Source organism: Mesoplodon bidens (genome assembly GCF_964165515.1).
Source record: "Mesoplodon bidens genome assembly, chromosome: 6".
In the NCBI taxonomy this organism is placed as follows: domain Eukaryota; kingdom Metazoa; phylum Chordata; class Mammalia; order Artiodactyla; family Ziphiidae; genus Mesoplodon; species Mesoplodon bidens.
The window spans coordinates 105,994,780-106,022,134 of NC_138162.1; the positions used below are offsets into that span (position 1 = coordinate 105,994,780).

At 41.9% G+C, this 27,355-nt stretch overlaps 1 protein-coding gene across 1 annotated transcript; it reads left to right on the top strand.

Annotated features, from left to right (window-relative positions):
• Positions 1–5,928: 5,928 nt before the first annotated feature.
• On the top strand, positions 5,929–10,465 carry NEFM (neurofilament medium chain; the record flags this gene model as incomplete). The annotated part of the gene is made up of 3 exons (XM_081238374.1): positions 5,929–7,008; positions 7,747–7,871; positions 9,094–10,465. 3 exons carry the CDS (start codon positions 5,929–5,931, stop codon positions 10,463–10,465), a joined length of 2,577 nt encoding a protein of 858 aa, XP_081094500.1.
• Positions 10,466–27,355: the final 16,890 nt, after the last annotated feature.

Sequence of the window (27,355 nt, forward strand, 5' to 3'; positions counted from 1 at the left end):
CATTCTTGACCTAAAGGGCCCTTAAAGATCCTCTTTTAAAGAGGACAATGAAAGGCAGTCTTTGGCTAGAACCCAGGTCTCATGGCGTACAGAACCACATTCCTTCCTCTAAAATAGCAAATTACATGTTCAGATACATTTGTTTTACAAAACGGGTATGGAATTGCATAAACAGAAAGATTCCCATCTATATTTAAAGTACAGAGGAAAAGCTAGAAGAAAATACTTCGATTATTGTTTCTCTGAATTTTGTAAATTTCTACAAGTATATGTGAATTGTAACCAAAAAAAGTGAGTAAAAATATTCTAAAATATATGATGTTCTTGGCAATCTGAGCGAAAAGAGATGGCTATGACAGGGAGCCCATTTTCTGAGGATAATGACAGAATACTACTTTTCAGAATCGCTGAGATTGTGGAGAAAGAATCCAGTCCTGGGACAATAAGACTTGTTAGGTAGGGCTTCTTTTTGACTTTGTTTTATGTCCTGGGTTTAGCTTGTCTCAGAAATTTGTTCCAAAGATAACAGATCATTGATCTACTCCAGTTTTACAAGGTTCATTTTAATTAAGAGTTTCTAATAAAAGAATTATGTCTTTTGCTAAGTCAAGCCTTGGTAAGCTAGGGATTAAAATATGCCATAAATATTACACGGCTGCACTGGTGCAAAGTGGTGTGCAATGCAGGGTTTTAAAAATTCAAGTGCATATTATCAAGATCTGCCGCTTTATAGGTAAAGCCAACATGTCCAATTAAAAACGTGCTAAAAATCAATACGACGGTGCTGTTTTATTAGGCATCTACTTAACTTTATTTTTAGACTCACTTTTAGCAAGGCTATCTCAAATACTTTTTAAGAATTCTAAGTCCTTCTCCTCTGGCTTTCGCAGAACCGATTCCCGGCACTGAGGTGAAGGCATTACACAGCAAAAAAAAAAAAAAAAAAAAAATCAGCAAGCTATGTTAAAGCTGAAAAATAAGTCTTTCCCCCCATAAAACATGACATTTTCTGGTATAGGGTTTCAAAACTGATTAAGCTTGTATTTGGAACAATATAAAGCCATAAAATGTTCTTAACTTCATAAATACTTCCATTAACTTTTCATAAAAAACAGTCACTCACAGAACTATAAGGCCATGTTCAACAACAACAAAAAATATTTGGCAAGGGAAACAAAGACCATTTCAGTGCTTAATATTAGAAAAAGGATCCTGTGTTTCAGACGGACTTGTTTTAATTGAAGACAATAGGGATATATACATCCCGATTTCCTGGCAAGAAACAGCCTCTTCCTGTGAGGATATTTTTATTTTGCTTTTCAACATCTCAAGTCAAAAAAGACCAAAAGCCAGGGCTGCTTTTAAACTTTGACATCCCGAAGCTCAAGTAGAAATAAGTATTACAGTTTTCATTTTCTTATGTTCCCATTCCAGGAGACTCAGTCCCGAGCTTCCTACATCGACAATCCCTTAAAAAATCAGCAAAGGACAATTTATTAAAAAATTACTTATCATGAGTTCTAGAATATCTGATCCCAGGCAAAAGGATCAGGTTCAAGACATCACAGCAGATTGGGACAATGTACAGATCATCAAATCTGGGAGAGATTCAGCCCACCAATTTGACAGTGGTGTCTTCCATATGCAGCAGCTTGCTTGCTGCCCAGTTCTCACATCCTCCTTGCATTATTGTGTATCAAAAACATATTCTTTAAAATGGAAGGAAATATGGAAAGGAGGAAGAAAATGCCCAGCTCCTTATTTTTCTAAACTTACTTTGATGCAAAGAATAAACCCCTTATGCAAAGAATACTTTCCCATTATCATTAGATAAAACCTCACAATAGCTATCTCTTAACTACAAAGTTAATGTTTGCACTTCACCTACTGAAGGAACACACAGCATGCTGTGTATTTCCCTATGGAAATACATCGATTCAAAACACACTGTAGCTTATGGTACAACACCCAGAGATAATTTCATTTAAAATGTCTTTCATTTAAATCATGTGTAACTTCCTCATTTAGAATAAATTATAAAAGTATCATAGTCAGACTCAACCGTGTTGTAAATTCAGATAATTCCTCATGCTTATTTTCTCTCTTGGTAATATTTTTGGAAGATTCCATAGCCTTAGTGTCATTAAGGTAAAAATGAAAAAGCTTACGTTTCTTTCTATGTAAAATATTAGGGTAGTAAATGTTCTTCAAAAATATGAGACAAAGAGGGGGAAAAAAGAATGTTATAATTTTTTTTTAAAGTTTGTATACTAAATTCACTGACCAGCATAACCTTCAAGTCACCTTCAGAAAGAGTGATTAAAGTGAAAAGTCTAATGTAAAATAAAATATTTTACTAAATGTGGAACTGGATCGATCAGTCTTTTCTTTATTTTTAATTAATTTATTTTTTATTGAAGTATGGTTGATTTACAACGTTGTGTTAGTTTCAGGTGTGCAGCAAAGTGATTCAGTTATACATACATATACATCTATTTTTTTCAGATTCTTTTCCCTTACAGGTTATTACAAAATATTGAGTATAGTTTCCTGTACTACACAGTAGGTCCTTGGAGCAATCATTTTTTAAGCCATGAGAACTTTTTTCCTTGATAAGGTGACAGTTATAATTCTCTGCATTATCTTGTTGTGGCCAGAATGAACAATACTTCATGCGACATTGAAGTTATAATTTTAAGCTGTAGGCACTAACTGGATTTAGCCTGAGTAGTTGGCCATTATTTCGTTTGTCCGCAATGCTTTCTTCCTTCCGTAACCAGTTAAAAGCTGAACAATTTCTAAACCAGCTTAGATACAAGGCACAACTAATTGTGAAGTTGGACATGTGATTCCTTGTAAATGTCTCTCTGCAGAGTCATCTCATTTTCAAAGCCCTGAAAAAAACTCACAGCAAATGGCAAGCACTATATAACAACTCCTGTTTTGATGTGGATTTTTACACTAAAAAAATGCAAAACATTTTTTACTTGCAACAAACAGCTCCCAGGAAAATGTAAACTTGCTTTATGGTATTTCCTTTGTATAGTGTTAAGCATGAAATAGTTTTAGATGAAGAATTTCTTTGAGTTGAGTAAAACAAAAGAAAACAATGTTATATGTGTTCAAGGAAAACATGCACACAAATACATATGTGGGTGTGTCCCTCCTCTTCCAATGTGTTTTCTAAATCTTGGCTTACATAACCTGTACATATTTGTGTGCCGGGTAGTGGGAGTTTTGTGTTGATTTCCAATTAGCCTGGTTGCAGACTCCTCAGAGGTGTAGCATATCGAGTTTTCTGTCATTGTGCTGTTTCTGTTGAAGACCAAGTTGTTGCAGTATTTTGGTATGCATTCGGATAAATGGTGATCTTCTATTAAAATACAGCATCTTTTTCTAAAAAAATAAAAAAATAAATAACTCACAGCAGCAGCCTGCTCCTTAACCCTTTGCTCTCAGGGGCAGAAAGCGCTTTCAGTGCATGTGCAACCGGAAACTGACAAGGGTTTGTACATTTTTTAATAAAAGCAGAAAGTACTAAGTAACTAAGGCATAATTACTGCATAATTAGCACTTGGCCTTATCTGATGATATCTTTCACAGTCCAACCTGGAGACTGGCAGTACTTAACAGAAGAACAGGCGATTTTCTTTTTTTCTTTTTTTTTAAATGTATCCCTCTGAAACCAGAAAATCCTGTTTTTGCAATATGCACAAGTTAATCCCCTCACTCTGTCGCCTGTCTCTCCCAACAACTTGAGACATGGACTCTCCTTGCCTGAAAGATAACCTGTCTCTTAGCAAACCAGAACTTCCTTTCCCCACAGAGCCTGCAATGCTGCAGTTTCACATTAATAAGCCAAAAGGTACTCCCTAAATTAACCCGTTTTGTTTTAAAATACAAAAGGGCCAAGAGATTTTATAAAAATAAAAATCAATACCTCTAGAAACCAAGCCTTTTCTGATTACTTACTGATTGATAGGACCTCATCATTTAATAAAACAAGGAGAAAGCTGTGAAGAAAAAAAGTCTGGGGTCTCTACTTTTCACAAGCAATCGTTTGTTCTCAGCCATAACAAGCATTTTGCATAAAATCACTTGTGCCTGTGGTCCTAGCAAACGTGGTCATTAGTTAGGCATTCTACTCTTCACTTTGTCTTGCAGTATTAACTTTTTTACCCTGAATTGCCCCCAAAGCACAATGCAAAATAAAGGGACATTTTAACAGTTAACAGTACACCAGGCAGAAGGAAGTCTGTGTAGGTTCCTTATTTAAATAAACATGTTTAAAGATATAGAAAATCTATTCTAAATCAGTCATTAAAATCTCAGTGGAAGAAAACAAATATCTGGTTTTATTCAAAGTTATGGTGAGTAACTTGGCAACTTTTAAATTAATTTGAAATTAACTCAGGTGCTTTTCAGTCATCGCAGTCACAAACAAGGAGTACTGAACAGAAAGATGACAAGGCAATTGTTTTTGTTCAGACTTGTCATAAACTCTATTCCCCTGGACTTTTCATCTCTGCAGATTTCGAATTCCCCTTTCCAAGGAATATTTGACCTTCAGATTTCAGTTCCTGTATCTCTTGATTTCCTGCATCCATCCTCTGTTAGAAAACTGAAACTGGGCTACAAGTATATCTCTGTTACCTGACTTTAATTAATTTTATTTGTTTTCAAACTCTGCATTGTGCCCACCCTGCATTGCAGAGGAATCTTAGCATGAGATCCCAGCTTGGCTCCTTCAGAGTCACTGCAAACTGGCTTTAATTGTATTTACTCGGGTAGAAGTGGGGGAAGGAAACCCCCGCCAACCGAACCGGACAAGCAATGCTGGGCGACAAGCCCCCAGGGCGGCTGAATCTTCCAGCAAACCAGCCTGGGCGCTGTCCTTGGTGCTGCCGGCGCCATAGCGAGCACAAGCGCCTTACCTTCTGCCCCTGCGGAAACTGCGGACGTCCCCCAAACGTTAAGCAGAAAGCAGCGACATATCCCACTTTTAATACAAATAAATACCCCGGCCCAGCCTCTCTGTCTCCTTCTCGAAGACTTCAGGCTGACCGTTCTTCAAAGTCTTTTTGGTTTTTTCTTCTAGGCCCAACTCGGGGCCTGCGCTCATCTCGGGCTGCTTTAAGACCGGGAGTGGGGGGAGGGGAGGAAGGCAAGGGGAGATGAGGATGGGGGAGGGGCGGGAGGAAGGGGGAGGGGCGGGAGGAGAAAGAGAAAAGACAAGACTGGGAAGAAAAAGGTCCAGGAGGAAGGGGCTCAGAGAGAAGGGAGGAGTGAGTGGGACTAAAGAAGTTTTAAAGTGGGAAGGCGAAGAGATGCCAAATAGAGGGGGAAGTGATTAAGCACAGAAGATGGGTAAAGAAAAAAGTAATGGAGAAAGGGCAAAAGAAGAGAAAAACGTCAAGATAAGAGTGCAGAGGGCTTACAAACACACACACACACACACACACACACACAAAACCCCACAAAACAAAAGGACAAGAACAAAGTGGCTAGGGGGTCGCTAGAAAAGCGGCCCGAACGGTGGGAGAGTGACTGAACAAAGAAAGGGCGTTGGGTGAATGCTCCCACTGGGGGTGTAAAATGCAATCCGAAGGTGAAGAGAAATGGAGAGAGGGGGCTTGGGAGGGGACAGGTGGTCTGGCACCGAAAGAAGAGCTGGGGGAGGGGTCGGGGCCAAGGTAGCAAAGTCCGGGGTCCGATGCGGCGCGGGCCCACGTGGAGCGGGCGCTGAATCACTGCTGGGCTGTCTTCACCAGCCCCCATCCCCACGGCCCGGTACCCGCAGTCCCCGCCTCCTCGGCCGCCGCCTCCACTGGGCGGGGCCCTGGCCCAGGACCAGCCGCCGCGGCTATAAAGGGGCTGCGGCGAGGGCAGCAGAACGCTGTGCCAGCCACACGCCCCGAAGCCTCCAAGATGAGCTACACGCTGGACTCGCTGGGCAACCCGTCCGCCTACCGGCGGGTAACCGACACCCGCCCGAGCTTCAGCCGCGTCACCGGCTCCCCGTCCAGCGGCTTCCGCTCGCAGTCATGGTCCCGCGGCTCGCCCAGCACCGTGTCCTCCTCCTACAAGCGCAGCGCGCTGGCCCCGCGCCTCACCTACAGCACGGCCATGCTCAGCTCCGCCGAGAGCAGCCTCGACTTCAGCCAGTCTTCGTCCCTGCTTAACGGCGGCTCTGGGCCGGGCGGCGACTACAAGCTGTCCCGCTCCAATGAGAAGGAGCAGCTGCAAGGGCTGAACGACCGCTTCGCGGGCTACATCGAGAAAGTGCACTACCTGGAGCAGCAGAACAAGGAGATCGAGGCGGAGATCCAGGCGCTACGGCAGAAGCAGGCCTCGCACGCCCAGCTGGGCGACGCGTACGACCAGGAGATCCGCGAGCTGCGCGCCACCCTGGAGCTGGTGAACCACGAGAAGGCTCAGGTACAGCTGGACTCGGACCACCTTGAAGAGGACATCCACCGGCTCAAGGAGCGCTTCGAGGAGGAGGCACGGCTGCGCGACGACACCGAGGCGGCCATCCGCGCGCTGCGCAAAGACATCGAAGAGTCGTCGCTGGTCAAGGTGGAGCTGGACAAGAAGGTGCAGTCGCTGCAGGATGAGGTGGCTTTCCTGCGGAGCAATCACGAGGAGGAGGTGGCCGACCTGCTGGCCCAGATCCAGGCGTCACACATCACCGTGGAGCGCAAAGACTACCTGAAGACAGACATCTCGTCGGCGCTGAAGGAGATCCGCTCCCAGCTCGAATGCCACTCGGACCAGAACATGCACCAGGCCGAAGAATGGTTTAAGTGCCGCTACGCCAAGCTCACCGAGGCTGCCGAGCAGAACAAGGAGGCCATCCGTTCCGCCAAGGAAGAGATCGCCGAGTACCGGCGCCAGCTGCAGTCCAAGAGCATCGAGCTCGAGTCGGTGCGCGGCACCAAGGAATCCCTGGAGCGGCAGCTTAGCGACATCGAGGAGCGGCACAACCACGACCTTAGCAGCTACCAGGTAGGAACAGCGGCTGCGCGGCCAGCCTGCGCCAGCGCCAGCGCCGCGCGCCCCCGACTCTCAGGCCCGCGCCCCGCCGCGCTCTCAGCCGCGCTCCCTAGCGGCCGCTGGCCGGCGCGCGCGCGCGCGACGCAGACCCAAGTTGGAGGCTCAAAGCGCCCTCGTCCCTCCCATCCCCTCCACAAGCCTCCCCGACGCACCATCCCCCGCTCGAAGACCCCTGACCGTTTTCAAAACGTGCTTCTTTTCCTTAGGAGTCCTAGTTTTGCACGCTTGCGCGTTTAAAGTAGGAGGTTTACATTCGGGTCGTTGGTAAAGCAGCAACTTTAGGATAGCTGTGCAGAAACTCATGTATTCTCAACTTTTCCAGCCGTGATCGGAAGAACTCCCCAAACTGGCTTCAGCCCAAAGGGCTCAGATGGGAAGGGCCAGGTCAGCCGTGGGGTTTCCCCATGCATGTGTGTGTTTCCCGCTGAGACCTGTTCTAGATCCACTGGTCCCAGTGCGTGGTGTGCCCAGGAAATGTCTATTTGTCTTATTGATTCTGTTTGTTCGTTTGTTTGTGAACTCCTTAGGTTTTTATTTTAAGGGGGGACGGGGTCTGGGAGCGGTACCCGAGGTTTGCAAAGCTGGAGGGAGTCGAGGGAGGGGAGGAAGAAGGAGGAGGAGGAGGTACCAAGTGGTTCGCGAAAGAAGTGGCTGTTTGGAAGGATAAGTCTGTGGCTGTGTCTCTTTCAGGACACCATCCAGCAGTTGGAAAATGAGCTTCGGGGCACAAAGTGGGAAATGGCTCGTCATTTGAGAGAATACCAGGATCTCCTCAACGTCAAGATGGCTCTAGATATCGAGATCGCTGCATACAGGTACCGTGCTCGCGGCGGACGTGGCCGAAATAGTAGCCGCACTATAGAGGCCGTTTAGGCAGGAACCTTCACCACTTAAGTTAAAGCAAGCAGGGTTGCAGGAGTCTTGAATCAGTGCCAGGTTTTCTTCTGAATTAAAAAGTAATTAAAGAATTGCAACTTTTTATGCAGCTTTAAAAGAGTAAACAGTAGTTAAAATGTTTGAATAAAGTGTTTAGAGGAAGAGCACCGATTAATTTCAGTGCTTATGCTTAAACTTTTTTTATTTTAGTGAAACAATTGTTTTCAAATATTTGAAACAAAAACAGAATTTTAGTTTTTAATATTTCATCTAGTGCTTTCAGCTTTTCAACTGTGTAATGTCAAGGACAAACACCAGGACGTTCCATTTCTCGCTCAGTTACAGCTTACTATTGCCATCATCTGGCTGAGAATACATATGATTGATAGAATATATATTTTTTTATTTAGATTTATGTTTATAGATCTAGATATACATCCAGAGAAAGAGAAGAGATTATAAATATATTAACTGATGTCACCTTGCTGTTGACTAAATTCATAGGTGAAAATCCTTGACTAAATAGTTTTTTTGGGGGGGGGTTGTTTTTCTTTTTGTTTTTTTACCAGTAAGATCATTCACATTACAAGAATAAATTGCACTCAGCTCAGAGCTATCTGTCTTTTCCGGAAAGCTAAATAGTTATATAAAATAGACACTTTATGATTAAAATCGCAGACCAGTTTATAACTTGATACGCACGTATTAGCACCTAGCTATCATATATATAGCTTGAATTCTAATATATTCTAAATAGTTTTGTAAAATTTTTGAACGTTCGCTAAAAGACATTTAGTATACATCTTGAAAGTCCAAATGTTCAAGAACATCACTTAAGGCCTTTTTGGCTTCTAGGGAGCTTTGCAGCATATTCATGTTGCACCAAATGGATTGCAGCAGAGCTGAGATTTGGTAGCTGGGTGTAGTGAGTGGACTATTGGGCGTGGTTAGTTACTGCATTGGGTGACTGGCTGAGTGTCCCTGAGAATCTGTTTCTGTCATTGAATAGGACACAGTATACTAGTGAAATGATAGCAAGTGTTACTTCAAGTGATTCTATTTATCCAAAGGTATCTATCACGTTACACATACTGTAATGGAGTTCAGAAGACCCAATGAGGTTTTCATTACGTCTTTTGCCTTCTTTGATTCTCTCCTTAGGAAACTCCTGGAGGGTGAAGAGACCAGATTTAGCACATTTGCAGGAAGCATCACTGGGCCGCTGTATACACACCGACAGCCCTCCATCACAATATCCAGTAAGATTCAGAAAACCAAGGTAGAGGCTCCCAAGCTAAAGGTCCAACACAAATTTGTCGAGGAGATCATAGAGGAAACCAAGGTAGAAGATGAGAAATCAGAAATGGCAGAAGCCCTGACGGCCACTGCAGAGGAATTGACAGTCTCCATGAAAGAAGAGGACAAGGAAGAAGAGCCTGAAGAAAAGAAAGAGGAGAAAGAAGCCGAGGAAGAAGTTGTAGCTGCCAAGAAGTCTCCAGTGAAAGCTACTGCACCTGAACTTCAAGGAGAGGAGGAAGAGGGCAAAGAGGAAGAGGAAGAAGAGGAGGGCGCTAAATCAGACCAAGCTGAGGAAGGAGGATCTGAGAAGGAGGTTTCTAGTGAAAAAGAGGAAGGTGAGCAGGAAGAGGAAGGAGAAACAGAGGCTGAAGGTGAAGGAGAGGAAGCCGCCGAAGCTAAGGAGGAAAAGAAAGTGGAGGAAAAGGGTGAAGAAGTGGCCCCCAAGGAGGAGCTCGTGGCAGAAGCCAAGGTGGAGAAGCCGGAGCAAGCCAAGTCCCCGGTGGCAAAGTCACCCGTGGAAGAGGTGAAGCCCAAAGCAGAAGCTGGAGCCGAGAAAGGAGAACAGAAAGAGGAGGAAGGGAAAGTGGAGGAAGAAAAGAAGGAAGAAGCAAAGGAAGCTCCCAAGGAAGAGAAGGGAGAGAAAAAGGAGGAGAAGCCAAAGGATGTGCCAGAGAAGAAGAAGGCTGAATCCCCAGTGAAGGAGGAAGTCGTGGAGGAGGTGGTCGCCAAATCAGTAAAAGTGAGCTTGGAGAAGGATGCCAAAGAGGAGGAAAAGCCACAGAAGCAGGAGAAGGAGAAGGAGAAGGAGAAGGAGAAGGAGAAAGCGGAAGAGGTGGGGAAGAAGGAGGAGGGAGGTTTGAAGGAGTCCAGGAAGGAAGACATAGCCATCAATGGGGAGGTGGAAGGAAAAGACGAGAAAGAGCAGGAAACTAAGGAGAAGGGCAGTGGGGGAGAAGAGAAGAAAGGGGTTGTCACCAATGGGCTAGACGTGAGCCCAGCAGCTGAAAAGAAGGGTGGTGATAAAGGTGAGGAGAAAGGGGTGGTGACCAAAATGGTAGAAAAAACCACCAGTGAGGGGGGAGATGGTGCTACCAAGTATATCACCAAATCTGTAACCGTCACTCAAAAGGTCGAAGAGCATGAAGAGACCTTTGAGGAGAAATTAGTGTCTACTAAAAAGGTAGAGAAGGTCACTTCACACGCCGTAGTAAAGGAAGTCACCCAGAGTGACTAATAGATGAGTCCATTGCAAAAGGTTAAGCCATATGACAATTTCAAAATGCATGTGATTGACAGCTTCAAAACAGAACGGGTTCTCCCATGGGGGCTCCAGACATTGTATTTTACTTTGTGCAATATGAGGGACCTGCATGCAAGCTCAGGGTGCTCCCTCCCCAGTGTTTGGGCGATTCGAATGCATGATACTGTATGTACCTGGGGAAGTGGCCAATTTCCTAAGCTGTTGGAAGGGGGGCGCTTGGGGGGATGTCTTGAGGTATATTATGCAAAGAACCAACTGAGCCAAAAATAATAAATGAAACACAGAACTCTCTTAGCCTTAAGAAAGCTATATATGAATAATTATGTTTACCTCACTGGTGCATTTAAAAAGGACTTTGTTCATGGGAGAACCTCGCTGACATGCAGTTTGCAACTTTTCATTGATTGATGTTAAGCGTCACAGCAGTAGTTGCTCAATAAAGGTCATATTGGAAACATAGTCAGTTGCTTGGTGTCATGTCATTTCAAAGTGAATTCTCCACCACTTGACCCTTTCTTTACCCTGAGCAGATTATTTGGGGGATTATAAGCAACTTGTATTTCTTACCACTATTTCCCTGAGAGCTGTTACTGGGAAAACATAAATGACAAAACATTTTCAGATGTCAAAATCTTTACTTAGCCCAACCTTCATCCCAAAATTTTTAAATTATATTTTTGAAATAAAAATAAAAGCATCTGGGCTTCTCTGGTGGCTCAGTGGTTGAGAGTCCGCCTGCCGATGCAGGGGACACAGGTTCGTGCCCCGGTCTGGGAAGATCCCACATGCCGCGGAGCAGCTAGACCCGTGAGCCATGGCCACTGAGCCTGCGCGTCCAGAGCCTGTGCTCCGCAACGGGAGAGGCCACAACAGTGAGAGGCCCGTGTACCGCAAAAATAAAAAATAAAAATAAAAAAAATAAATGCATCTGATAAAAAGGTAACATTGGGGGGGGATGGAAGTCTTCAACCTCCAGGTGTTTAGATCCCAAACCGGAACTCAGAGAACCTCAAGGTGAGAGGGGCAATAAAGGAGCCTTAACTTGCTCCTATGGGGTTGGGACACAAAGGACCTCATGGCATTTATATCAATGTGTCCAGAAGAAGCAGGACTGGAACCTCTAACAGTCTTAACAAGAAACCTCCAGCCTCAGATGCATGGTTCTTGTATACACACACACACATACACACACACACACCACACACACAAGCACACAGGCTTACTTGCAGCACTGAGTCTTGATTTGGTCGATGGAGGTTTATACTTTCAGTGTTTTACTAATTGGGGGAAGTAATATTAAAAATAAACAATTTTTAAATTTAAAGTTAAAAAAAAATTTAAAGGCCTGATCTTGACCAGGGAAATAATACAATGCCCTTTTCAAAATGTATCTGTTCTAAACCTTTAAAACCACTAATAGTATATTTGTTCCAAGTCTGTATTTCTTTTATCAATAAGGATCATCCCAATAATACAATCCTGGATGCTCTTTTTAATGGCTTTTCAAGATATTCCAATTTTAATCCCTAAATATGTCCAGGAAGTTTGTTGCTAATATCAATAACTGTAATGATGTTTCCCTATCATTAGCCCTTTGCCAATCCTCACAATTTTTGCTAGATCTGCATATCATTTGTACAAACTCTTGGTTACATTTTTTTCTTTAAAACAACCATGTTTTATGTTAATACAATGATTTTTCTAAAGCAATAATATCCATAACATCCAAAGTGAAACAAAATTTTTAAATATAATCCGCAAAAACTTACTCTAGTTATGTAGGATTTAAAAATCTGAAAAAAGCATACTGGAAAGATACAGCATAAATTCTAGGATGGAGGGATCAGCCAAAGAGGCACTGGTGGGAAAGACAGTCCCAGGAACAAAGAAAACAAATCCTCATGCAGTCACAGGGCTGACTGAATTTGAAGCTTTGTATCACTTCATTGACCGTTCAGAAAAAGAGCATACATTTGCCTCACCCCGTAGCCCTCAGAGGAAGAAGCACTTTGACTGACAGTCCCACCAAGACTGATACCACTGATAAAGCAGCATTTCTCCAAAGAAAAGTCTGGGAGCTATTGCCTGAGGTAGGAATAGAGGCTGGATCTATAGGATAGGCTTCTTGAATTTTAAAATACCTACTAAATATATAGCCATTATTATAAAAATACTCACCTGTCTACACCTAAAACCCATTATCAGTGCTGGCTCCTGAGTGTAGAAACCCCTTTTTGTAACATATAGTGTCTAAAAATAACAGGATCAATCAGCGACCACCCTGACCTCCAAAGGCCAGCACTAGAGACTTATCCCTTCAGCTCCTAATTTTATTTTCAATCATCTCATTTTCTTTCCTGAGAAGGAAAGAATTTAATAATATTTCTAAATACTCCAAAAGACAGACCACTGTTTTGCCCTCTGTAAAAATAATAGAACAGCATGCCTTTGATAAGCCAAGCAGACATTTCTAAATATCAAATTGCTTGATTGGTTCATAAACTTAAGAAATATTTACTGTGAACTATGGCTTGGGTATACAAGGATCTTCCCTTCCAGAATTCACTAATTCTATTGTCAATGCCAATTATTGCACTACTATTTAAAGAGAGAGCAATTTGAAGTTCATGTTTCCGAATAGTTGACAGGGAGAGACTAGGCACAAACCTCCAAGTGTTTAGGAAATTAGAATACCTTTTCTCTGCCTACAGTCAGCCCCTGGCTGCAGTGACGTTAAGCCACTGAAAAATAGTATTTCTACTTTTCCAGTAAATTGTCTTAAAGATACTATTTTGTTTTAAATCTTGTAAGAAGTACTAAAGCTAATTAGTTCTCACTCTTCAAACATAAGGAAACTGAGGCATAGAATTATTTTTTAACTTTCTCTAGGTCACATCTAGTAGATAAAACCCACATAGTCCAGATCCAGACCACATATTCTTAACCCCCTGCACTACATTGCCCCTCAAATCCATCCATCATTGGCCACCTCAATTTATAAGGAGGTTCTGCTGCATTCACTTTTTTCTTTCCAGATTGAAAGAAAGAAAATAGATCTATGCCATGCATCTTTCATTTAATATGCTTACAAATCTCCTCACATTAAAAAAAAATGATGCAATGGCAGTTTGCATCATGAGAAGAATAAAACATCCAGATATAACATAAGTGGTGGTTCCTTCTACCACGACAGCTTGCAGTGTACAAAAATGTGGCAACCACTTTCCCGTGGTAACTTTAATATTCAATGGAAAAGGAAAGTGTTATTTCTAGCACCGCCTTCTATTGCCAGTCAGTGCAGAGACAGTATTCAAACATTGGGATATTCATTTCCACAACAAATAGGTTGGTCGTTCCAGTTTGGAGCAAGTTACTTTTTCTTGGTGGTTTATGTAATTTGCCCAAAGGAAAAGAGGAGCTATTTTTAAGTGAATTATTTTACCGAGTCTACACAACATTCATCTACCTCCAGGGTTCCTCTGCCCTTAGAAGTGTAAAGCTTTGGCAAAAGCACTGAATCTGAGTTCAAATCTCAGGTCTATAGACAGTAAAATTGTGTTGTGGGTTCATTATATGTAGCTTCTGCTACAGACTGAAGTTGGTGTCCCTTAACTTTGTATGTTAAATCTTAATGCCCAATGTGATGTTATTTGGATGTGGGGCCTTTATGAGATGATTAGATCATGAGAGTGGGGCCCTCATGAATGAGATTAGTGCCCTTGTAAAAGAGACCCCAGAGAGCTCCCTTGCCCCTTCCACCACATGGCAACATTGAGAAGACAGCCATCTATGAACCAGGATGAGGGCTTTCACCAGACACAGAATCATGGTACATTGATCTTGGACTTCCCAGCCTCCAGAGCTGTGAGAAATAAATTTCTGTTGTTTGTAAGCCACCCAGTCTATGACATTTTGTTACAGCAGCCCAAATTGACTAAGACAGCTTCCACTTCCTTACCTATAAAATACGGGTGCTAACATATTCTTCAAAAGGCTGATAAGGTCATTAAATGAGATAACATCTGTGGAAAGTGCCTAGCACTATAACATGCATGTAGTAGCTGATCAAAATCATTTGTTGAATGAATTGGAAAAGGTACAGAATTTACTTAATTTGAAGATATTAGTTAGAACATTAGTTTCCTTATACATTATTTCAATACAGAATGCATTGCAATGAGTTTACAAAAATAAGTATACAATATAAATAGATATGTATACATTATCTATAATATGTGTATACATTGTACAATACTCTGTAATATATTCACTGTTCATATAGAGAATTTGGGTGGAAAATAATTACATTTTGCACTGCAATAAGCTATTGAAATTACTTAGACATTCAATAATCCACCTACATAATCATGGGGCTTAAAATTTTCTTAATGCAAATTATTTAAAACAATATTGAGAATAGGAGAGAGAAGCAGTTTTGCACTAGGCTTAGGAAGACAACTTTCTTTTTTTTTTTCCTTTTTTTTTTTTTTTTTTGGCTGCACATCATGTGGGATCTTAGTTCCCCAACCAGGGATCGAACCCACAACCCCCGCACTGGAATTGTGGAGACTTAACCACTGGACCGCCAGGGAAGTTCCTAGGAAGACAACTTTAAATCCCCAAATCCATATTGACTGTGCTCAACACCATCATGCAAGGGTCTCAGAGTTGTCTTCAATTTCTTATCTAAGGTAGTTTGAACACCATCACATCATACCTTCAATAAGTTATTGAGGGCTTCCCTGGTGGCACAGTGGTTAAGAATCCGCCTGCCAATGCAGGGGACACAGGTTTGAGCCCTGGTCCGGGAAGATCCCACATGATGAGGAGCAACTAAGCCCGTGCGCCACAACTACTGAGCCCTCATGCCACAACTACTGAAGCTCGCATCCCTAGAGCCCGTGCTCTGCAACAAGAGAAGCCACCGCAGTGAGAAGCCTGCGCACCTCAACGAAGAGTAGCCCCCACTCGCCACAACTAGAGAAAGCCCACGTGCAGCAACAAAGACCCAACACAGCCAAAAATAAATAAATAAATTTATTTTTTTAAAAAAAGTTACTGAGTCATTTCTGTAAGTCTAGTTAGCTTTCTGGTCTTAGGAGAAAGCATAGTTTTCAAAAATTAACAGGTGACTTGATCAAAAACCCTTTCTGGGGGGCTTAAGGGTAGGGTAATTGTTCTAAAGACCTCAATAGGAAGTTAGACAACTTACATAGGTCTCCATGCCTATAGCCTGGTTTGGGGGTGTGTTGTGGGGAGATCGGGGTGGGGGTGGGGGTGGGAGCGGGGAGTGGACGAGAGCACAGAATCAGGGTCCAAGAACTTGAGTGACAATATTATCTGCAGAAGGCAGACACAGGAGATTCCTGATTCTAAATTAAGATAATAGGATCACAAGTCAAAGGTCAAATGCAAATATCCTAGGTGCTATCTTTTGGCATTCTCACATTCATAAGAGATCAGGCCATGACAGCTAAAAGAAATGAAATTAGCCTCTTAGTCTAGTTGTTTCTCATTTCGTAAAGGAATTTTGGTGAGAAGAGTGAAATACCAGTTCACATTAGGGCATCTGAATTTTTTTTTTTTTTTTTTTTTTTTTTTTTGGCCACGCAACCTGTGGGATCTTAGTTCCCCCGACCAGGACTGAACCCAGGCCACAGCAGTGAAAGCTCCAGAGTCCTTACCACTGGACCACCAGGGAACTCCCTGAATATTCTTAATTTTAATTATTTATAATCACAGCCAGAAAACCACAGATAGGTTGGAAATAGAGTAGTATAGCAGGAAGAGGTTTCTTTGCCCTTAGACTTGGGAAGCTTGGACCGCAGTGTAAGTCACAATACCCCATAAACCTCCCATTTTAACATGGAAAACTCGAGAATGGTTTGAATCCTAAGACAATGCTTTTAAATATTTCTCAATTTAGACACCCAAAATTTACCTGTAACCAGAAAGAATATTTCAGCTAAATGAAACTTTGCACTTGAAATATCATGTGCTAATAATTAGAAGAATAAAAACTTACAAGTTAGTAAGTTACATCCACGTAAATATGTGAATATTCAAAAGAAAAAGAGGCAGCTGTCCTCCCTTTTCTCCAGATTTCATTCTGATCAAGGCTGCCTAGTTGTTTCTGGACTGGCTTTCTGAATGGCCTAAATAAAATCACAAATGTAAGATGGTATAACAATGTCTGGCAAATATTAGGTGCCCAGTGAATGATTAGTTCTCCTTGCCATTATTATTATTATTAAATAATAATTATAAATAAATATCTTAAAACGTATTAATTTAAATGCACTGTATATCAAATTATCGTGTCTATAAGAGATACACACAAAATTCAATCTATAGCAAAACCTCAAGAGGTAGAAGAGTTAGATACACTTAAACTTTACTTAATATTTGTTACTTAGAATCATAGAATCTTGAAGGTTGCATTAGTTTCTGATATTGAACTCCCCTTTTTCATGCCTGAAAAGTAGTTGCCTACCCTAGAAGTGAACATCTACAGTGACAGGAAAGTTACTTTGTTTTGACGCCTATGAGGAAACTTTGACTGTTGGCAAAGCCTTCTTGTCACTGTTCCAATATCTGACCCCCTACAATTTTACCCACTGGTGCAAATTCTGAGAAGTTTTAGGAATCACTGTTCCCTTTTCCCCAGAACAGACATTTAGAGAGGAGAAGGCCCGTGTCCGAATCCAAATAGTTCATCACAGTAATAACAATTGTTGAGTTTATTACATATCAGGCCCTTTGCCTATAATAAATCATTGAATCCTTATAACAAACATATATAAGGAGGAATTATTTTTATTGCCATTTCTTGCAGAAGTTTGGGCATAAAGATTAGAACTCAGGCCTTTCTCTTATCGGACCCACATTGTTTCCACTTCATACTTTTATAGAAAAGATAACAAATACTATATATTCTGTATTTACTTATCCCTGGAATAAGCCTTCTACCTATGAGGACTCACCTGCCCTAAGCAGTCCCTGTTATCAATTGTTTAGCTTATGGGGAAATTAACTAACCTCTGGGAGTGTTACCTAAAAACTCACTGGTAAGTGGTAAGAACTTCACATTCATCATCACTTCCCTTGGGTTATAATCTGGGTTCCATTAGTCTGTGCCTGATTATATAACTTTATTTTGTGGAATCATATTCACTAAATAAAATAGGTTAATATTTTATTGATGCGTGAGGCACTTCATCTATTTTTCCATTTCTCAGACTTTTAAGGAGGCAATGAACAAACAAAATGAATGTTTCTTCTATGAGTTAGTCACCTACAGCATAGAACTGGTTCTGCAGGGTACAGCAACGTGTATCTGCCTGTCATCTTTGACCAACAATTTGTTCCTCAGTGACAGCAACAAGGAAAATATTTCAATTGGATTAAAGTGATTAAATACCAAGTGAAATTATTTCTATGCATCAGCAGTTAGTTTTGTACATTTTTAATAAAGTATGCCTTGAACATAACATGTTAGAAATTTGGACAAATTTGGACATATCACTTCCACATCCTACCCAGTATAATCTGTTACTATCATAGCTTGAGATGAAATTTCCTTTGCTGGGCATTATTGCCCAGCTTAATAATCACCATGCCCCTGTGAAAGCAGTTAACCATGTCCACCCACTGATTCGTTCCCTTGGCCTGTTGGAATGAGCATTATAACTAGAAGCAAATCATGTGTCCATGACATTTGGAGAGCTGATGCCCATCTTTATTCTTTATCAGCCACCCATGAAATAGCCACCAGTGTTTATCTAAAGTTATCACTTTCTCATTAGCAATTAGCAAGCTGCTTTGGCTCATATTCTTAGTGAGAGATTTGCTTACAGTTCTCAGGAAGAAATGTGGCTCTTAATATCCTCATGAAGAGAGGCAACATACAAGGCCCATGGAGGAAAAGTGAAAGAGCTTCCAAAGTATCTATCTTCTCCTCCAATTTAGTAGAAAAAAGTAAACTCTTAATAGGAAAAGGAGGAAGACTTGTCAAAAATGAGAATAGTTGATAACATTAGAAATTGTACCTTGCCCACATTAACGTTCAAAATACCATGTGTTATCAGAAAAGGAAAAAGAGAAAGAGTAAGACGCGGAGATCACCTTCCTCACCACAGATACACCAGAAATACAGCTACACATGGAACAACTCCTACAGAACACCTACTGACGCTAGCAAAAGACTTCAGACCTCCCAAAAGGCAAGAAACTCCCCACGTACCTGGGTTGGGCAAAGCGGAGAGATTCGCGCACAGAGGATCGGTGCCGACCAGCACTCACCAGCCCGAGAGGCTTCTCTGCTCACCCGCCAGGGCGGGCGGCGCTGGGAGCTGAGGCTCGGACTTCAGTCGGAGCGCAGGGAGAGGACTGGGGCTGGCGGCGTGAACACAGCCTGAAGGGGCTGGTGCGCCACGGCTATCCGGGAGGGAGTCCGGGAAAAAGCTGGACCTGCCGAAGAGGCAAGAGACTTTTTCTTCCCTCTTTGTTTCCTGGTGCGCGAGGAGAGGGGATTAAGAGCGCTGCTTAAAGGAGCTCCAGAGACAGGCGCGAGCCGCGGCTAAAAGCGCGGACCCCAGAGACAGGCGTGGGACGCTGGGGCTGCTGCTGCCGCTGGCCAAGAGGCCTGTTTGCAAGCGCAGGTCACTGCCCACGCCCCCCTTCCGGGGAGCCTGTGCAGCCCGCCACTGCCGGGGTGCCGGTAACCAGGGAAAACTTCCCCGGGGGGAATGCACGGCGCGCCTCGGGCTGGTGCAACGTGACGCCGGCCTCTGACGCCACACGCTCGCCCCGCCTCCGTACCCGTCCCTCCCCGCCCCCACCCTGAGTGAGCAAGGGTCCCCGAAGCGGCTGCTCCTTTAACCCTGTCCTGTCTGAGCAAAGAACAGACGCCCTCCAGCGACCAACATGGAGAGGCGGGGCCAAATCCAAAGCTGAGAGCCGGGAGCTGTAAGAACAAACAAGAGAAAGGGAAATCTCTCCCAGCAGCCTCAGAAGCAGCGGATTAAAACTCCACAATCAACTTGATGTACCCTGCATCTGTGGAATACATGAATAGACAACGAATCATCCCAAATTGAGGAGCCAGGAGTCAGTGCTGTGCCTCTGAGGTGGGAGAGCCAACTTCAGGACACTGGTCCACAAGAAACCTCCCAGCTCCACATAATATCAAACGGCGAAAATCTTCCAGAGATCTCCATCTCAACACCAGCCCCCAGCTTCACTCAACGACCAGCAAGCTACAGTGCTGGACACCCTATGCCAAAGACAGGAACACAACCCCACCCATTAGCAGAGAGGCTGCCTAAAATCATAAGTCCACAGACACCCCAAAACACACCACCAGACGTGGACCTGCCCACCAGAAAGACAAGATCCAGCCTCATCCACCAGAACACAGGCACTAGTCCCCTCCACCAGGAAGCCTACACAACCCACTGAATGAACTTTAGCCACTGGGGACAGACACCAAAAACAACGGGAACTACGAACCTGCAGCCTGCAAAAAGGAGACCCCAAACACAGTAAGATAAGCAAAATGAGAAGACAGAAAAACACACAACAGGTGAAGGAGCAAGATAAAAACTCACCAGACCTAACAAATGAAGAGGAAATAGGCAGTCTACCTGAAAAAGAATTCAGAATAATGATAGTAAAGATGATCCAAAATCTTGGAAATGGAAGAGACAAAATGCAAGAAACAGTTAACAAGGACCTAGAAGAACGAAAGATGAATCAAGCAACGATTAAAAACACAATAAATGAAACGAAAAATACTCTAGATGGGATCAATAGCAGAATAACTGAGGCAGAAGAATGGATAAGTGATGTGGAAGATGAAATAGTGGAAATAACTACTGCAGAACAGAAGAAAGAAAAAAGAATGAAAAGAACTGAGGACAGTTTCAGAGACCTCTGGGACAACATTAAATGCACCAACATTCGAATTATAGGGGTTCCAGAAGAAGAAGAGAAAAAGAAAGGGACTGAGAAAATATTTGAAGAGATTATAGTTGAAAACTTCCCTAATATGGGAAAGGAAATAGCCAAGTCCTGGAGGCACAGAGAGTCCCATACAGGATAAATCCAAGGAGAAATACGCCAAGACACATATTAATCAAACTGTCAAAAATTAGATACAAAGAAAACATATTAAAAGCAACAAGGGAAAAACAACAAATAACACACAAGGGAATCCCCATCAGGTTAACAGCTGATCTTTCAGCAGAAACTCTGCAAGCCAGAAGAGACTGGCAGGACATATTTAAAGTGATGAAGGAGAAAAACCTGCAACCAAGATTACTCTACCCAGCAAGGATCTCATTCAAATTTGATGGAGAAATTAAAACGTTTACAGACAAGCAAAGGCTGAGAGAGTTCAGCACCACCAAACCAGCTTTACAACAAATGCTAAAGGAACTTCTCTAGGCAAGAAACACAACAGAAGGAAAAGACCTACAATAATGAACCCAAAACAATTAAGAAAATGGTAATAGGAACATACATATCGATAATTACCTTAAATGTAAATGGACTAAATGATCCCACCAAAAGACACAGATTGGCTGAATGGATACAAAAACAAGACCCGTATATATGCTGTCTACAAGAGACCCACTTCAGACCTAGAGACACATACAGACTGAAAGTAAGGGGATGGAAAAAGATATTCCATGCAAATGGAAACCAAAAGAAAGCTGGAGTAGCAATTCTCATATCACACAAAATAGACTTTAAAATAAAGGCTACTAGAAGAGACAAAGAAGGACACTACATAATGATCAAGGGATCGATCCAAGAAGAAGATATAACAATTGTAAATATTTATGCACCCAACATAGGAGCACATCAATACATAAGGCAAATAGTAACAGCCATAAAAGGGGAAATTGACAGTAACACATTCAGAGTAGGGGACTTTTACACCCCACTTTCACCAATGGACAGATCATCCAAAATGAAAATAAATAAGGAAACACAAGCTTTAAATGATACATTAAACAAGATGGACTTAATTGATATTTATAGGACATTCCATCCAAAAACAACAGAATACACATTTTTCTCAAGTGCTCATGGAACATTCTCCAGGATAGATCATATCTTGGGTCACAAATCAAGCCTTGGTAAATTTAAGAAAATTGAAATTTTATCAAGTATCTTTTCTGACCACAATGCTATGAGACTAGATATCAATTACAGGAAAAGATCTGTAAAAAATACAAACACATGGAGGCTAAACAATACACTACTTAATAACGAAGTGATCACTGAAGAAATCAAAGAGGAAATTAAAAAATACGTAGAAACAAATGATAATGGAGACACAACGACCCAAAACCTATGGGATGAAGCAAAAGCAGTTCTAAGAGGGAAGTTTACAGCAATACAATCCCACCTTAAGAAACAGGAAACATCTCGAATAAACAACCTAACCTTGCACTTAAAGCAATTAGAGAAAGAAGAACAAAAACACCCCAAGTTAGCAGAAGGAAAGAAATCATAAAAATCAGATCAGAAATAAATGAAAAAGAAGTGAAGGAAACAATAGCAAAGATCAATAAAACTAAAAGCTGGTTCTTTGAGAAGATAAACAAAATTGATAAACCATTAGCCAGACTCATCAAGAAAAAAAGGGAGAAGACTCAAATCAATAGAATTAGAAATGAAAAAGGAGAACAACTGACACTGCAGAAATACAAAAGATCATGAGAGATTACTACAAGCAACTCTATGCCAATAAAATGGACAACCTGGAAGAAATGGACAAATTCTTAGAAATGCACAACCTGCCAAGACTGAATCAGGAAGAAATAGAAAATATGAACAGACCAATCACAAGCACTGAAATTGAGACTGTGATAAAAAATCTTCCAACAAACAAAACCCCAGGACCACATGGCTTCAGAGGGGAAGTCTATCAAGCATTTAGACAAGAGCTAACACCTATCCTTCTCAAACTCTTCCAAAATATAGCAGAGGGAGGAACACTCCCAAACTCATTCTACGAGGCCACCATCACCTTGATACCAAAACCAGGCAAGGATGTCACAAAGAAAGAAAACTACAGGCCAATATCACTAATGAACATAGATGCAAAATTCCTCAACAAAACACTAGCAAACAGAATCCAACAGCACATTAAAAGGATCATAAACCATGATCAAGTTTATTCCAGGAATGCAAGGATTCTTCAATATATGCAAATCAATCAACATGATACACCATATTAACAAATTGAAGGAGAAAAAGCATATGATCATCTCAATAGATGCAGAGAAAGCTTTTGACAAAATTCAACACCCATTTATGATAAAAACCCTGCAGAAAGTAGGCATAGAGGGAACTTTCCTCAACATAATAAAGGCCATATATGACAAACCCACAGCCAACATCATCCTCAATGGTGAAAAACTGAAAGCATTTGCACTATCAGGAACAAGACAAGGTTGCCCACTCTCACCACTCTTATTCAACATAGTTTTGGAAGTTTTAGCTACAGCAATCAGAGAAGAAAAGGAAATAAAAGGAATCCAAATCAGAAAAGAAGAAGTAAAGCTGTCACTGTTTGCAGATGACATGATACTATACATAGAGAATCCTAAAGATACTACCAGAAAACTACTAGAGCTAATCAATGAATTTGGTAAAGTAGCAGGATAGAAAATTAATGCACAGAAATCTCTGGCATTCCTATATACTAATGATGAAAAATCTGAAGGTGAAATCAAGAAAACACTCCCATTTACCATTGCAACAAAAAGAATAAAATATCTAGGAATAAACCGACCTAAGGAGACAAAAGACCTGTATGCAGAAAATTATAAGACACTGATGAAAGAAATTAAAGATGATACAAATAGATGGAGAGATATAGCATGTTCTTGGATTGGAAGGATCAACATTGTGAAAATGACTCTACTACTCAAAGCAATCTACAGATTCAATGCAATCCCTATCAAATTACCACTGGCATTTTTCACAGAACTAGAACAAAAAATTTCACAATTTGTATGGAAGCACAAAAGACCCCGAATAGCCAAAGCAATCTTGAGAACGAAAAATGGAGCTGGAGGAATCAGGCTCCCTGACTTCAGACTATACTACAAAGCTACAGTAATCAAGACAGTATGATACTGGCACAAAAACAGAAAGATAGATCAATGGAACAGGATAGAAAGCCCAGAAATAAACCCACGCACATATGGTCACCTTATCTTTGATAAAGGAGGCAGGAATGTACAGTGGAGAAAGGACAGTCTCTTCAATAAGTGGTGCTGGGAAAACTGGATAGGGACATGTAAAAGTATGAGATTAGATCACTCCCTAACACCATACACAAAAATAAGCTCAAAATGGATTAAAGACCTAAATGTAAGGCCAGACACTATCAAACTCTTAGAGGAAAACATAGGCAGAACACTCTATGACGTAAATGACCACAAGATCCTTTTTGACCCACCTCCTAGAGAAATGGAAATAAAGACAAAAATAAACACATGGGACCTAATGAGACTTAAAAGCTTTTGCACAGCAAAGGAAACCATAAACAAGACCAAAAGACAACCCTCAGAATAGGAGAAAATATCTGCAAATGAAGCAACTGACAAAGGATTAATCTCCAAAATTTATAAGCAGCTCATGCAGCTCAGTAACAAAAAAACAAACAACCCAATCCAAAAATGGGCAGAAGACCTAAATAGACATTTCTCCACAGAAGATATACAGACTGCCAACAAGCACATGAGAGGATGCTCAACAGCTTTACTCATTAGAGAAATGCAAATCAAAACTACAATGAGATATCATCTCACACCAGTCAGAATGGCCATCATCAAAAAAATCTAGAAACAATAAATGCTGGAGAGGGTGTGGAAAAAAGGGAACACTCTTGCACTGCTGGTGGGAATGTGAATTGGTACAGCCACTATGGAGAACAGTATGGAGGTTCCTTAAAAAACTACAAATAGAACTACCATATGACCCAGCAATCCCACGACTGGGCATATACCCTGAGAAAACCATAATTCAAAAAGAGTCATGTACCAAAATGTTCATAGCAGCCCTATTTACAATAGCCCGGAGATGGAAACAACCTAAGTGTCCATCATCGGATGAGTGGATAAAGAAGATGTGGCACATATATACAATGGAATATTACTCAGCCATAAAAAGAAATGAAATTGAACTATTTGTAATGAGGTGGGTGGACCTAGAGTCTGTCAGACACAGTGAAGTAAGTCAGAAAGAGAAAGACAAATACTGTATGCTGACACATATATATGGAATTTAAGGAAAAAAATGTCATGAAGAACCTAGGGGTAAGACAGGAGTAAAGACACAGACCTACTAGAGAATGGACTTGAGGATATGGGGAGGGGGAAGGGTAAGCTGTGACAAAGCGAAAGAGAGGCATGGACATATATACACTACCAAACGTAAGGTAGAGAGCTAGTGGGAAGCAGCCGCTTAGCACAGGGAGATCAGCTCGGTGCTTTGTGACCGCCTGGAGGGGTGGGATAGGGAGGGTGGGAGGGAGACGCAAGAGGGAGGGGATATGGGAACATATGTATATGTATAACTGATTCATTTTGTTATAAAGCAGACACTAACACACCATTGTTAAGCAATTACACTCCAATAAAGATGTAAAAAAAAAAAAGACGCAGTAATGCAGGTAGTGGTTCAGGCAAGTAGCAGTGGAGGCACGGAGAGGTGGTCAGACTCTGGGTACATTTTGTAGGGAGGGACCATAGGACTTCTTACTGGAATGAACTTGGGTGGTGAGAGAAAGAAAGGAGTCAAGGTTGACAGCATGGCTTTTGTCCTGGTGAATGGAAGAAAGCACTGGTCATTATAATTCCACTGGTGTGACACTTGGGGGGAACTTAAGGCAAATAATTTAACATGACCTCCTCTTCTGCATTTGAATATATCTTTCCAAATGGTAAAGTAAATATACACAATAGAGAATTTTTAAAGATTTTCATTGAAGGATGCTATATAATAAAAAATTTTCCATCTATATATTAATTTGGGGTTTTTAAAATAAATAAATTGATTGATTGATTGAAAAAAAAAAAAGAAAAGGAAAAAGATACATAATTCACTGCCAAGGTAACACGCCATTCCGTTCCGGACTTGGCATGCCGTTGCGCGGTACATTTCACGAGTCAGAGAGGAATACATCCCAGTGGCACAGTATCCCTGCCCCTTTTGCTGCCACTTTGGAGCAGGACCAGTAACTGAAGGGCTCCTCCTCCAAACACCGCCCCCCCCAACCTCCACTTGTAATTATAAAGGAAGTGTCTGAAAAGTCACATTTAGGCTCCAAAACCTTGAAGCTTTTTCCCATTTCCATTGTTTTTGGAGACACTGGCTCACAGAACCTTGGCTTCATGTTATTTATTTGGCTTTTCCCCCAGATCTCTGCAGACAACCAAAGCAATATAAGAAGTACAACACAACTTTTGAGAACACAGTTTTTGGTGTGTGTTCGGACCTTAGCTGGAATCTCAGTTCTGAACTTGTAGCTGAGTGAGTCAGGGGCCAGTCAGGAGGGCAAAAGCACAAAAATATACTAAGGGTTTCAAACAGAATGGAATTTAATGCAGGAAATGGCACCACAAAGTGAAAGAAAAGTTGAGGAGACAAAATGTGATATATTAGTCGGCTTGTTTACTACAGATAACAAAATAACATAGACTGGCGGCTTCGGAAACAGAAATTTATTTTCTCACAGTTCTAGAGGCTAGAAATCCAAGAGCAGGGTGCCAGCGTGCTCAGGTTCTGGTAAGAGCTCCCTTGCTGGCTTCCTTACAGACAGACACTTTCTCACTGTGTCCTTACATGGCAGGGAGAGAGAGAGAGCTAGCTCTTTCCAGTCTCTTTTTTTTTTTTTTAACATCTTTATTGGGGTATAATTGCTTTACAATGGTGTGTTAGTATCTGCTTTATAACAAAGTGAATCAGCTATACATATACATATGTTCCCATATCTCCTCCCTTTTGCGTCTCCCCCCCTCCCACCATTCCTGTCCCACCCCTCTAGGTGGTCACAAAGCACTGAGCTGATCTCCCTGTGCTATGCGGCTGCTTCCCACTAGCTATCTATTTTGCATTTGGTAGTGTATATATGTCCATGCCACTCTCTCGCTTTGTCCCAGCTTACCCTTCCCCCTCCCCATGTCCTCAGGTCCATTCTCTACGTCTGTGTCTTTATTCCTGTCCTCCCCCTAGGTTCTTAAGAACCATTTTTTTTTTTGATTCCATATATATGTGTTATAAGGACTCTAATTCTACCAGGTCAGGGCCCTACTCTTACAGCCTTAATTACTTACATAAACCCCTCTCTCCAAATGCAATCACATTGAGGGGTTAGGGCTTCAACATATGTATTTGGAGGTGACACAATTTGGTCCACAGTGGAGACAACAAGGCAACCCAGAAATTAGCAACAGAAAGAAACCATTATCACCTCTGGGATTGGAGGGACTCCAGAAGCAAATATTGTTACAGGAGCCCAGAAGGCAGGGCCATCCAGTAGGAGCTAGAAGCATGGCAGCAGAGGCAGCCTGGTAAGAACTGAGACCCTGGAGGTAGGAGCAGTCCAAGGAAGATAGATTCAAGAAGGAGATGCAGCCACCTGCAGGGCCAGGATGGCAGGGAGAACTTCTCTGATTCTCCCCTCCCCTCATGCTCCACTTTTTCACTAGTACCTCCTATTGGCCAGTGCTACCTGGAATCTAGTCATCAAGGGAGCCTGGGACATGTACTTTCCTGCCATACAGAATAGAGGGGACATATATGGAGCTGAGAACAAACTGACACAGGAATGGCACACTC